The 14,394-nt window shown below is 40.6% G+C and overlaps 1 protein-coding gene across 1 annotated transcript in view; it reads right to left on the bottom strand.

Annotated features, from left to right (window-relative positions):
- Positions 1-14,394, bottom strand: part of IQCK (IQ motif containing K) — a 102,908-nt gene that overhangs the window by 20,187 nt on the left and 68,327 nt on the right. The window contains exon 7 of the mRNA XM_063430338.1: positions 11,979-12,063. Within this exon, the coding sequence (XP_063286408.1) occupies positions 11,979-12,063 (85 nt within the window). The remainder of the gene's footprint in view (positions 1-11,978; positions 12,064-14,394) is intronic.

The raw sequence follows: 14,394 nt of genomic DNA, 5'->3' as shown, positions 1-14,394 counted from the left end.
TTTGGAATTGTATAGCCTGGCTGCCAGTAGAGCGTTCTTTGGGTTTTTTATTTCTTGCTTTTCATTTTTTTTTTATTATTCTTTGTTTTTGTTGTTCATGGTAACAACATACAGGTTCACTTTGCCCCAACAGCATTCGTGAACTGTGAGTAAACTGAGTTTATCATAGTACAAAGCAAGTCTGAGATACTGCACATTTTTAGACTGATTGTTAAACAAAACAAGGTCTTCGTCAGGAACGTCGTGTGGTATGATGCGTGTATATGCAGTGAGGTCTTGAGGTTCTGACTGCTATATAGCAGGCTTCTCCATGAGTAGGAAATAGTGTAAACAAAGGAGGTTGGCAGTCGTATTTATTAGTGCGGTTATCATCCGCCATATGTATGGGCACGCATGTGGGTACCATGTGAGTGAATGTTAGAGTATGGCCAAATTCTACTAAGGAGATGTGCATATATCCCTATCCTCTGGGGAAAAGGGGGGGGGTAGAGGATTGTCAGATTGTCAGTATTTCTAGGCAGATGTCCCCACCGAAGTTGTGTAGGTGTGTTGAGTTATAGCGGGGGATTTAGATGCATCCGTCAGAGGTATGATATGGAATGTGTAAGGAGCAGGCAGTCAGTGTTTGAACAGTTAAAGAGCTACATTTGCTACGGTCATTTGTATTAAACTGAAACGTAAAACACATAAAGCTTATAAAACTTATAAAACATATAAAGCAGGCCAATTGGGTTAATAGGGCTACTGATCAGGCTTTCACGTCACAGAGTTCACCACTCCCCCAAGGATGAATGGTGCGATTCGGGAGACATCCCGGGCATGGCTGGGGGGCTGAGATGGCTGTGGTTTGGAAAAGCCCAAAGACTGTAGGATGTTTAGGACCTCTGGCGGTTTTGTTGCTTTGTAAGTCTTGCCGTCTGTAGTGACCATAAGGGACCTAGAGTATGTCTAACAATAGGTTATTCCTGCCTCCTGCAGGGCCTGGGTGGTAGGGCGCATGGATTTTTTTTACCATAGCAGGGTGGCTTTGCTCAGGTCTTGGAAGAAGGTGAGGGGATGGTTCTCAAATTGGAGTGGATTTTTCGCCTTAAGAGCATGTAGGAGCCTCTGTTTGTTAGCGAAGGTCTGGCAGCATAGGAAGATGTCCCATGGAACGTTCGTTGGTGCGCGAGATGTTGTGGAGATGCGGTACATGCCGTCGTATGCAAACTGTTTACAGATTTTTGCAGGTAGGACAGTGGATAGGAGCCTCATGAGGAAGTGAGGTAGCTCATCCATGGAAACAGAGTCTGGTACCCTGCGGATTTTAATATTTCTTGGTTGTCCCTTGTCCTCCAAGACATCCATTCTAATAGCAAGCTGTGAGTGTATTTCTTGCAGGTGCTGCATGGTTTCACCTTGTGCGGTCATGCCCTGCTTCACGTCTAAGATGTCTTCTTTGGCTGCCTGGAGTCTGTCTGTCATGGTCTGCAGCTCCATTTTTACCATATTCAGAGAAAATATCTTGGAGGTGTGCCAAAAGGTCATGAATGTCCTGTTTAGGTACCGGTGCTTCGATTTTGGGTAAGTCTGGGGTTGCTACCGTAGTAGTTTCCTCCATGGGAGGGTCTTGTGCTGGTTCAGGCCGCGTGGGTGTAATCCCTCTGGCTCTGGATGTGGAGGCCAGCATCTGGCCGTTGTCTTGATTGCTGCCAGTCTGAGCTGGAGTCGTTCTCTGTGATTTGCGTCCCATATTTGTACCCAGCCCAGGCTTGAAGGATATCCAAGGGAGACGAGGCCTGGTCAAAACAGTCGCTCATCCAGAGATCGGCACTGGATAGCCGTGGAAGTCCCCTAGCTCCGCCCCCGGGTTTTGTATTTCTTATGATTTAGGAAAGTATTTCCCAAATGAATGCTCAAAGAATACACTTTTTTCCAGCTTTTATTCAGGTTAAGATTTGAAGATAAGTGAGTAACCCAAGTAAATAGCTGACTGCTCATATTAACCAATTTGAAAATCTCGTAAGCCATTGTATTGAAAAGACAGTAAAAAATGTATTTCTAAAAAATGATGATGGCATCTGCTAAAAAAAATAGCCAAATTACAATGACGGATGTGTTTTCCAGACAACATAGTGAAAAAGAGCAAGTGTATTTTGCAGCCTTGCTTATGTATAGCAAAAACACATTTCAAAGTGCCATGTACTGTTTGACAGATAGGCATAGCCTTATACTATATAGTTGGTCTAGAGAAGTAGGCCTTCTAGTAATCGATAATATGTATAGATACACATTGCAAAGTATGAGTTGAGGATGGGGTGTGCAACGTTCATAGTTGGCAGGCCTGCAAGGAAAAGATGCATGTCCGCCCACTGAAGGAGCATGTCAGCCTGGAGTCAGGCATGCCAGGCTCACAGACAGCCTGCTGCCAACCCCCTTCATATAGGACCAATCAGAGAGAGCTGCTGAAGCACGTTCTGCATCATCTTAAAGCTTGTTCACAGTGCAAGCTCTTCTAATGCTGCCTGAGAGAACTAAATGGGGATTGCGGGACAGGATCCCGAAATCAGGAATGTCCTGACAAAATCATTTGATTTGGAGCTTTCGTTGACCGGTGACTTGCATGATAGTTTGAGTGTGCTTCAAAAATATCTTCCTTTGTTAACTTAAATACATTTCCAGACCTCCATATAAATAACTTTTTTTTATTCAATGGAAGTTTGCAGTGAGCTACGAGCAGCAATAACGAAAAATGATTATTAAAAAAAAAAAAAAAAATCACACTGAAAATTTTAAAAAATTTATATGTATATACAGTAAATTAACAGTAAATTAAAAAAAAGAATCAGGGGATTCCATAGCCAAAAGCTATGAGGTCAGGATTTACAGTAAGCAATACTCTATCTACTAATACACTAAGCACCAAAACAACTTTATAGAGTATATAGATTGTATATAGAGTGTATAGGTCATGTCCCTGGTGTTCATGCAGAACAGCCATTGTTTAAATTGCAGGGTTAGACAGGCAGGGACCTAGCACCTAGATTAATTCCTTTAAATTAAGTGGTATGGGTGCCAATAAAGTTAAAGTTGTTATGGTGCTTACATTGACCCTTAAATGTAGCTACAATATGGTTTTTTAAGTAGCTTTTCAATTTGTTTTTTTAATGCAGTTTATGGGAGCATGGTAAGGGTCCGTGCTTATGGTTCATGCTTACAGATTTACAAATGTGAAATGCCAATGGACCAAAAACCAAGCAACTTGGTAAGCCATCTGCAAAATGTTCATACAAAGTAATAGTTTATTACTATATTAAATACTGGGAAACAAATGTAATTCACTGCCTGTCTTCCTCCATAATGAGTTCTGAATTTAGGGCACAAATAGCCAAAATGGAAAAAGTCTCCCAGTCAGCTATGCTTCCAGATTGGTTACTTGATCCTAAAATTTTAAATTCGCTTTGACATCAATTTGAAGTCTCACTTTACTGAATAACCCTGATAGTGTATTAGTCTCAAGCAGACCATATCATTACAGAACACATATAGACTCATGCAATACACACTGTGCTTCTTTGTGATGGGGAAACAAACATTGCGTATTTAAATGGAGACAGTTGCTATGTGAAGTCAGCTGACCAAAAGTATTATTATGTCGCACCATGAATATATTTATCCCATGTAGACAGTGACACGCGGTTTGTGGAATCCTGCAAACAAAATGCCTCCAAAATAGCAGTTTGATGCCTACAGGGCAGTCGGATGAGGTGGCATCAGAAAAATGTGAAGACATTTACAGTGGTATTCGAGTCATGCTCACCTGTTTTAGGAACAGTACAGCAAAGAAATTGCAGTACTCTGTTACATTATTAACTATGTAGCTGCCATTCAATTGTAGCAAACACAAAGTCTCGGTTAGGGAATAAGAAACGATGATTAAAAAAAACAAAAAACACAACTATGTTTAAATCTGCCTTTATTCAGTGTTTAATGATGTGTTCAAAAAATATGTCTATAACTGGATTTAGTTCGAATAAATTTGCCTTTGTTGGACCTTGGAGTGCCTAAACCTTTCTTTGTTTTCTGCATATAACTCGATTTTTGTGATATATCTTAACTAGAACTAACTGGGAGTGAGGCTTTCATAGACTTATTGCAGTGGCGGAACTACAGCGGTCGCTGAGGTAGCGAGTGTGACTGGGCCCCCTGTGTTGCGACTGTAGGGGGAGTCCATGAGATGACCGACTGGCCACTTTAGGAGGCGGCAGGCTGTTCGCTAAGGCAGAGTAGGCACCTGCTTACCTGAATGGCAGGTGCCTATACAGTGTGTCCTGGAGAGTGCTGGGTATGGGCGGCGAGGGATTGCTTACGCTCCTGCTCTTTCTCACTGCTCCCTTTGTGCACACTCTGCGGTGAGGCTGGGTGCCGGAATACGACGTCACTCCGGCCCTGGCATCACTAAACGGTGTGTGAGGTAGCAGTGAGGAAGAAGAAGAAGATTAAAGCAGCCCAACACTAGGGAGAGGACCCCCTGGACCTCAGGGAGAGGACCCACACCACTGACCCCAAGGTAGGAAAGATGGTGGGCCTAAAAAAAAAAAAGTATAAATAAATTGAATTTGTGAGTGTGTGTGGGAGAATGTGTATGTGTGAGTGTGTCAGTGAGGTTGTCATTGAAAGTGTGTGTCTGTCAGGGAGTTTGTCATTGAGCTGTTTCAGAGAAGTATATGTAGACTCAGAGAGCACAGAACAAAAAGATTGTAAACATTATATATTTACTAATTATATAACTTTTCAGTGGATATGTAAACCATCTGTTTTGGTAATTCTATCTTCTGAGAGAATATTTAATTCTTGGTAAATGTAAGAAACAGAATCTGCTGTATTGTATACAACTTGGTTATTTAAGTCTTTTAATTCACCAAAATCCACTGTTTAGCAAATAAATTCCAAAGCAAAAATCTCTGATGCATGCTGAGCGGTGTTATATAATGCCGGCTGACATGAATTACTCAGTGACCTGACAATATTTCATTATCAATGCTCTGCTAGACAGACTACGCAACATACAGAACTAAGTGTAATATCCCTGAGAGGAAATAGATTTGCATGTTGCAGACAGTTGCTAATTATATAACTTTTTTACTGATTTCTGCCCTCATTTCTTAATGTACCCAGGAGTCCCACTTGAATTATTTAAAACAGTCTCACGGTGAGAAAAAAAAAATATCATTAGAAATCTAAATTTCTCTGAAAATGGGATGACGGCTGTAAGGAAAAGGTAGATTTTTAATTAATGAATAAACTGCCTTCAAGAAAGCAATTACTTTTGTACCATTTAAACTAATGTAAGGGTTGTCTGGCGCCTTTTAGCTCATCAGGCATGCATCTAATCATACAGAGAAGAGATATGATCACCAGTGCAGATGGTCTATTGGTCTTTATCAACAAATTGCCATCTATCTGGCTCTGAAACGTGTGCTTAACTGGAATTCACCAAAAAGAAACACTCCAAGCACCATAAACACTTCAAACCCGCTGCTAGAAGTTCTCTGGCACCATCCCACGATAAGATGGTAAACAGTTTTAGCAAGGTTGTCATATTTTCGTGAACTCCTAAAGACACACCTCTTCAACCAAACCTTCCCCAATACCTCATAACCATATCCCTGATTGGTTTCTCCAAGTTCAGCTCACCTTATTCCTATATTCTTCTCCCACTCTTCTGTGCTTCAGACTAATTTAACCTTCATTCTGGCTTCCACCTCTCCTCCAAAAGATGCAAATACAGCCATTAAAATCGAAGATTTACCAAGCTAGGTAATGCCTACTACACATCTGGTAACCTCTTATCTCCACTGGACACTTCCCCTCACCTCCACCTTGCTTCATCATGCAGTGTAGGTCATACTGAGAGGTCTCAAGAGCAGCACATTAAACAGCTGTTGAGTGAGTGAGCCATGAGTCGGTATGAGATTTGTGCAGATGTGTGGGTGGTGTTATGTCACTAAACTCCTTTTGTTTGCTTTTGCAACAAAAAATTATACTCCGGGTCGGATTAAGAGCCAATTGGGTCTGGTGCAGGCAATTTTGATGGGCCTAATTACAGAACCTTTCGACATAAAACACTAAAACAGTAATATCTCCCAAGCGTCATATATCTGATGGAGGTGGTGCTAGAAGAAAACTCACAGGATATATCTATAAGAAAACACATACCCTATGCTAATCTCTCGCTTTCACCTCTCAAGCAAATCTATACCCCCTGACAGGAGCATCCGCTGAAGCAAGTCATTGGTGGGAGTCGTAAAAGGATGGGCCACTGATGCGAATCACGTAGCCGTCACTGCTGAAAGGGACAGACATGCCCAGAAAGAGGGGGTGTCAGCTTAAAGAACTGGAAGGTCAGCGGCTGCCCCCAAATCATGCAGGCTGACCAACTAGGGGAATACTATGCAGACAGTGCCCTGAGCTTGGTGGAAATGCATCAAATGATGCGCTTGCTCTATGCTTTCTTAGGACTGTCCCCTAGTATTCAATTGCCCACTTCTCTCCATACCAGCAGGCAGAAGCTCCTGTTATACTTCTGGGACAGAAAAAGATGTAGATTTTGTGAATTTAGAAGAAAGGTGGCATGCCACAGTGTAAGAGACACAGAAGCAGCAAGATCATTTGCACAGTGTGCAAAGTCAGCTTTACCTTAAGTAATGCCATTGTCAGCCAGTCCACACATGTTTTCTTTCCGTACATCCCTCTTAAGTTTCCATACTTAATTTCCCCTGCATAAAGCAAGGGCATTTGAAGAATAGTAAGAGAAAAAGAAAAGGGGGGGGGGGGGCTGGGTTTGTTTTTTTGAGCTTATTCCATGGGAATGTGCCAGAAGCTTCAGCACCATTGGCCACTATGTACTCAGGTTATCCTATTCTATATGTTCCCATCTAAATCTTATATATCTGTTAACCGTTCCTGGGAATAGATGACAAAATGATAAAGCCGACAAGTAATCTAAAATAAATGTTTAAACCTTGATAATATTGTAAGTGTATGTACACAATTATTTTTTAATTTATTTCACAATTGCAGTTAGAAACACAGGTTTTTTTTCTTCTGCAATCAGATGTTTTATTTGGTGTTTCGGTGTAGTGGTCTTTAGACCAGGCTATGAATAAAGTCAACAAGTCAAAAGAGGCCATGGACTCATACCGAATTGGTACATCTGTTTGAAGGCACTTATTTAGAACTCGGGACTTTAGCACTCTGGAAGTTTAAGCTAAAAATAAAAGCTTTTCCTTAGATGTCAGATGCAGTTCTCTACAACAAACTAAGCAATTTACAGTTTATTTTCCTCTCACAGAAAAATAGAAAAACACTTGACTAAAGCCTTAGATTTTAGCTAGATTTTATTATTATATGAAGAGAACATGAATAAGTTCCACTCCATATACATAAACAACACAGCATTTAATCTCTTGTAGGCTCATCCTGAAATACTTATTTTTCTGTTATTTTCCTTGTTATTCTTGTCCCTCCCCTCCCATGACTCAGTTGGTAAAGATAGAAGAGAAAAAGAAAATGTACCAAATTTTCATACCTATTTTCTCACACTTTCAATGTAAATCATTGACACATAATAAGAAGTATGTTAGAGGCTGTTTCTTTAACCCCTTAAGGACCAAACTTCCGGAATAAAAGGGAATCATGACATGTCAGACATGTCATGTGTCCTTAAGGGGTTAAACTAGGGCCTTTTGTAAACCCTTGGCTGTTATAGGTTCCTATACGACCACAACCACTAATGTACAATGTCATAAGAACTTTGACACACAAAATACCTTGTAAACAGAATACCTTCCAAGAGAGGACTGACAAGGGAGGCAGGGGGGGGGGGGAGGGGGACACCTTCCCGTTGGGCCATTACCATAAATGTTTTGTAGCCAGAGCTGAATTAATCATAAGGCAACACTAGGCTGTGCTTAGGGCCTCGGGGTAAGACAGGGGCCCTATAAACTATAACTTTGATTGGATGAACCAAACTGGAAACCTGCCTAGGGACTTGTGGGATCCTAAACTTTCTCTGGTTTTAGCAACATTTTCTGTTAATTGAAAACCGTGGAAGATACATTTGGATGTACATTGCTATAGTACTGCAAGGCTTGTCAGGAATTGTGCAGAGCTTTTGCTTGCTACGCCGTGTGTGGATCTGCGCCTGGGCTGGTGGCCAATAATCTCTATGATAACCATATCTGGACTAACCCACTGGTATATTTCCCAGGAGCAGGCAATATCTTGGGCCGACCGTGCTAGACTATAATGAATATGTATGTAGTAGTAGTTCTTGCAAATGAATCGAGACAAGGGGGCAATGGACAGGTGAGTATTGTGAGAAAATGGGACTTTCTTTAAGCTCCACCGTTTATCAAAATATGTCAAGTGGAGGAAAAATACATAAGACAAAGTAGTCCCTATATTGCCTTATTTTATGTGAAGTAGAACAGAAAGTAAGAAAAGAAGACTAGATTAAGAGTAAGGAAGAGAAGAGGAATGCATAGAAAAAAAGATAAATGTGGGGTGACAGAGCCGCTTTAGGCATGCGGAGATCTCGGCCAATGCTTTCTCATGCTGTGCAGGTCATTCATAGGGATGGAATGTCACAATTCACAACTTCAGCAGCCTAAGTCTGTCAAACCCATATATCATCTGTACATTATGAGTGGGTCTACTGAGAAATTATTAAATGCTCTCCCATGCCTCTGCATACAAGTACATATATATATATATATATGTGTGTGTCTCTTGTAACATTTGCACATACTAAATAAAAACATCAACGTATTTAACCAGACAATATATTTAGTTTTCAACCATTTGCAAGGATCTACATTTAAATGCATTCCATGTTAGAAATTAATACTTTCTGATATGTAAAAAGTTAACCCATTTCCATGGATCCTTATCTTCTGTCCATGAAAAATAAACATGAATTTGAAAACTGAAGAAACACAGAAAAACAAACACATCCTCTGAGCAGGAGGGCACTGATAAAAATTACTGAATCAAATTTAACTTAGAGATTTACATCCCGTGTGTCAACTCTGACAGTCAATGTGATTGAAGAGGTTTACAAATCAATTGCTTGCAATTAGCCTCTGAAAATCATATGTGAAAACATAACTAACTCTTGAATAGCAATTATGCTAAAATATAATCAAACATTCATACATGCAAAAATTGTCATACTGATCCATTGACTTTATATTGAGATGTAATGATCTAATATGTTTTACCTTCAAATCAGACATGATACAGTTAGTAAGTATGGATTAACTATCCACAATATATGGCAATAAGCATAGATAATTGGAAAGGACGCCTGTGAGCAGGGAGGCTAATGTATAAGCCTGAAAGAGAGAATTAATGTTTGTTTTTTTGAATATAAGATGTTGCAGTGGCCTTGTGAAGCCCAGGCAGAACATACTTTGCTGTACTTGACAATGATTAGCCTTGTAGCTCTCTGCAATACGGAGGCCCGAAGAGCTATTGTCATTAGTGATTACTGTCACATAAAGCATTAGTGTCAGCTTGATTAAAAACCACAAACCTTGGGAACTGGAGAAATATTTACACAAACTGCATGTGAAGCTTAACACGTTGTTTTGTGCTATCAGAACTTGCACCGCGGTTAAAGCACAAAAATGAAAAGTGGCTGTGGGGGCGAGAGAAGGTGTATGGCTGGGGGGCTGGATATCTGGCTGAGGGCAAATTACTGTGAGAGAAATGAAAGTCAGCTGATAGGCATGGGGGAGCTGGAAGAGATACACAAGAATGGGGTAGGAGTCACATGGAGGCTGGCAGAAACAGTGGTGCTCAAAGACTCCTGGGTGACAGACATGAGATGGCTGGGAAAAAATGAGGAGTCAAGAAGAGGAATTTATACTGAGCACTAAAGTACTGCTAAGTGACATCTACATGTGAAAAAAATAATACAATTCTTTAAAGGGATACCATAAGTGCCAGGAATACAAAGCTGTATTCCTTGCACTATAGCTGAAGTGGTCTGGATGCCTACAGTGTCCCTTTAAAACAACCTTTTTATATAACGAGTTGCAAAAAGGAAGAGGACATTGGAAGCTTATTAACAGTCGTTCACAGCCTCCAAAAAGGAGGTCCATAAACTTTGTCCAACCACCCCTTTGTGGGGTCATTAGTGTATAGAATTAACTGTTTGTTCATAGTGAAAAGTCTATTGAAGTCACCAAATTTGATATTTAGTTGTGGGTGACAGAATCTAACACATATGTTCTATATAGCATTTCATCTGCCTCCCCCCTCCCTCGCGCCCCACCGTGGTGGTCAATAAAGGGTTAAAAACCCTTTATTTACTTACCTTAACCCAGTGCCGGTGTCCCTCAGCTCTGGGTCGCGGCTCTGCCTCCTCCGATGTCCCACGACAAGCAGGCGCTAATGCGAATTAGACCCTCCATAGGAAAGCATTGAATCAATGTTTTCCTATGGGGATATAGCGGACGCTGGATGTCTTCCTGCAGAGCGTGAGGACGTCCAGCGTCAGACCAAAGGTGCCTTTGTATGCAGGAAGAGCCTCCAGTCACCTGAAGCAGACTTAGAGTTGCAATGTAAACATTGTTGTTTCTCTGGAACAGCAATGTTTAACATTGCAGCATTAAGTGCAATGGGGACACTCCACCCAGACCACTTCAATGAGCTGAAGTGGTCTGGATGCCTACAGTGTCCCTTTAAAAAAACCTTTTTATATAACGAGTTGCAAAAAGGAAGAGGACATTGGAAGCTTATTAACAGTCGTTCACAGCCTCCAAAAAGGAGGTCCATAAACTTTGTCCAACCACCCCTTTGTGGGGTCATTAGTGTATAGAATTAACTGTTTGTTCATAGTGAAAAGTCTATTGAAGTCACCAAATTTGATATTTAGTTGTGGGTGACAGAATCTAACACATATGTTCTATATAGCATTTCATTCTAACAAAATCACCTGCCAATGCATAGTTTAATTGGTTTAACAACGTTTTCTTCTCTGTCTGGAACCATAGTGCAGAGCAGAACGTCAATTAACAAAATTTTTAAAGGGACACTATAGTCACCAGAACAACTTTAGCTTAATGAAGCAGTTTTGGTGCATAGAACATGCCCCTGCAGCCTCACTGCTCAATCCTATGCCATTTAGGAGTTAAATCCCTTTGTTTATGAACCCTAGTCACACCTCCCTGCATGTGACTTGCATAGCTTTCCATAAACACTTCCTGTAAAGAGAGCCCTATTTAGGCTTTCTTTATTGCAAGTTCTGTTTAATTAAGATTTTCTTATCCCCTGCTATGTTAATACCTTGCTAGACCCTGCAAGAGCCTCCTGTATGTGATAAAAGTTCAATTTAGAGATTGAGATACAATTATTTAAGGTAAATTACATTTGTTTGAAAGTGAAACCAGTTTTTTTTTTATGCAGGCTCTGTCAATCAGGGGAGGTGTGGCTAGGGCTGCATAAACAGAAACAAAGTGATTTAACTCCTAAATGACAATGAATTGAGCAGTGAAATTGCAAGGGAATGATCTATACACTAAAACTGCTTTATTTATCTAAAGTAATTTAGGTGACTATAGTGTTCCTTTAATTATAACAGAGGCAGAGTTTCAATACATCAGTTTGGATCTCAGATATTAAGTACAAAGTACATATATGAAAGCAATTTGGCTAGTATAGTTAGAATTTGACATCCCCCATGTCCAGCCCAAGTTTTATTTTTCAGTTTATCAAGTATATGAGGCTTATTATTTATATATAACTTATTAACTTTTATGGGATATCCGCCCTAGTTATTAACTTGGTACCATCAGCTACTCACATTTTTATTCAATTTACATGTTGTATAAATATTTACATTTTACTTGGATTCCCCTTTTTTATTTTTCTATTGATTTCTATAATTATTCTAAAACATTATTATGCTAAAGGTATCAGAGATCTCTTACCCGATATCCTCTCCAGAACGACTGTATAATTAAAGTTGCCTCTTCCTCAGACAGCAGTAATGACAGGGGAATGGGCTTCCTTGGACTAGAATAGAAAGGTCACTTGTTTTATTTGTGTTCGGTAAAAATTACAATGTTAAAATTGAACATTTCCTTTTGCTTAAGATTACATGCACATAAATACAGGGATGCTCATTCATCACTAACGCCTCCTTAATGAGGTAGCAATATTCTAGCCCAGCCTTTTAGTAATACTGTGCCAAAACAAGATTTTGAAGTCCCGTGGTGTGTTGAGGTGTGTATGCTGCCGTATTTTGCTTGTGTTATTTAAGACTTCTGCAGTTGATTTGTAGGGTTGTACATATTGTAGGCTGTTATATTGTATACGTTCATGAATAGTTTGTGGTATTGTGTATGATACCTATAAATGTGGGCTGTGTATGGGGGATGCTTGTGTAATTGTGTGTGGATGCTATATTGCATTGTGTGTTTGGTGTGTGTGTGGCTGCTTGGGGTATTGCATGTTAGAGGATGCTTGTGTTTGTGTGTGTATGTGGATTGTCAGTGGTGTTGTGGTTATTGAGACTGTGTTTGTGTATGGGCTGTTTGTATTATTTATATGAGGGGGAGACTTCTTCTGCAGCTATGTGTTGATCAAGCAGTGTGGGGTCCAGTGGGGACCGGGCTGGCCAGATACAGGTCAAGGGCAGGAGCTGCGATAGCTGCTGCGGGCTGCTCTACTTCAGTGCGGATTCCCGTTCACAAAGGCTGGGATGAAATGATCTGAGATTACTTTCTGTAAGTGCTGCAATGCGTAAATTGAGCATTGTCCCTCACAACTCAGCTTGCTCTAAGGACTCCTGATAGGCCAGAGTTCGTTTGGCTCTGGTAGCCCAAGTGCTGTGCAAAGGCACAACCACCATAGTTTGCTGACCCTTATTCTAGTCTATGTATAAAACTGTGAGTGCTTAAAGGAACACTACATGGTCAAGAACACAAACATATTCCTGACTATTAAAAACACCATTTGGCCCTCTGACCCCCTACTTTGCCTCCTTAAATATAGTAAAATCTTACCTTTATTCCAATCTGCTGCTGCACGCTCTGCCCCTGATCTGCCTCCTTGTCTGACATCATCAGAATTGGTGATCTCAGCAAATCACAATGCTTTCACATAAAAAAGCGCTGGATTGGCTGAGCTTGTCAAGGAGGCAGATCAGGGGCCGAGCTAGCACAAACCAAACACTGCCCTGGCCAATCAGCATCTCCTCATAGGGATGCATTGAATCAATGCATCTCTATGAGGAAATGTCAGTGTCTGCATGCAGAGGGTGGAGACACTGAATGGCAGTGCTGCACACTATGCAGCACTGCCCCTGGAAGCACCTCTAGCAGCCATCTGAGGAGTGGCCAGTAAGGTTATCACTAGGCTCTAATGTAAACACTGTATTTTCTCTGAATAGACAGTGTTTACAGCAAAAAGCCTAAAGGGAATTATTGTACTTACCAGAACAAATACAATAAGCTGTAGTTGTTCTGGTGACTTGCACATTTCATCAGAGTGTCTGTATGTATTGATTGTGTTGTGTCTGTGGTGGATGAATTTTGTGTATATGTCCCCCCCCCTCTGCCGTCTTTGGTAATCCAATGGAGGGTGAGCAGGATCCCTGGAGGTCTAGTGGTGTGTGAGCTGCATCCCTGGTGGTCTACAGAGCTCCATTGACTGCATCAATATCAGATACAGACCACTTTAAGAACTCGCTTTCTTAAGTGGTCTGTATCTGGTACTGGTACAGACCACAATGCTGTGTGGAGTGAAGAGTCACATGTCCACGAAGGAAGATCGTTTGATCTCCCTGTCTTATCCTAGGCCATAGTAGGCCGTCTTGGTCGCCTAATAGATAATCAGGCTCAAGATAATGGCATCCAGATCCAAAACGCTGGCTGTTGTTATGAAGTATAAAGTGACTATTTAAAGGGTTACTCCAAATGTCATGACTATTACAGCCTGCTGTAGTGTTTATGCTAAAATACAAATTAGGGAACAGCACAAACACACAAAAATGCAGGAATTGATTTAACACAAAAATGCAGGAATTGATTTAACACAAAAATGCAGGAAAGCATTAATTGAGAAGAGTCTCTGGAAGGAAGTAAGTATTGCAGTTAGCATGCTAATATCCCATGTTAAAATTAGTGTAGGACCAACCAATATTGGGGTACTGTGAAATATGGTCATATGGTAAAACTGAATCCCTATATTTGTTTGCTGGGATAAGTGATTTTAAGTCTATATTAAAACTATATTTTTCTTGTGTGCTGTTTTTCTCATATGTATTTTGTATATATTGTTTGGTCTTTACGACAGCACCATTGCTTAGAAATGCATGTTCCAAATACACAGGCAGAGGTAGCA

Source organism: Pelobates fuscus, chromosome 8, assembly GCF_036172605.1.
Source record: "Pelobates fuscus isolate aPelFus1 chromosome 8, aPelFus1.pri, whole genome shotgun sequence".
Classification (NCBI taxonomy): domain Eukaryota; kingdom Metazoa; phylum Chordata; class Amphibia; order Anura; family Pelobatidae; genus Pelobates; species Pelobates fuscus.
The sequence above is the reverse complement of the archived record's forward strand: the minus strand, read 5'-3'. Positions and strand labels throughout refer to the sequence as shown.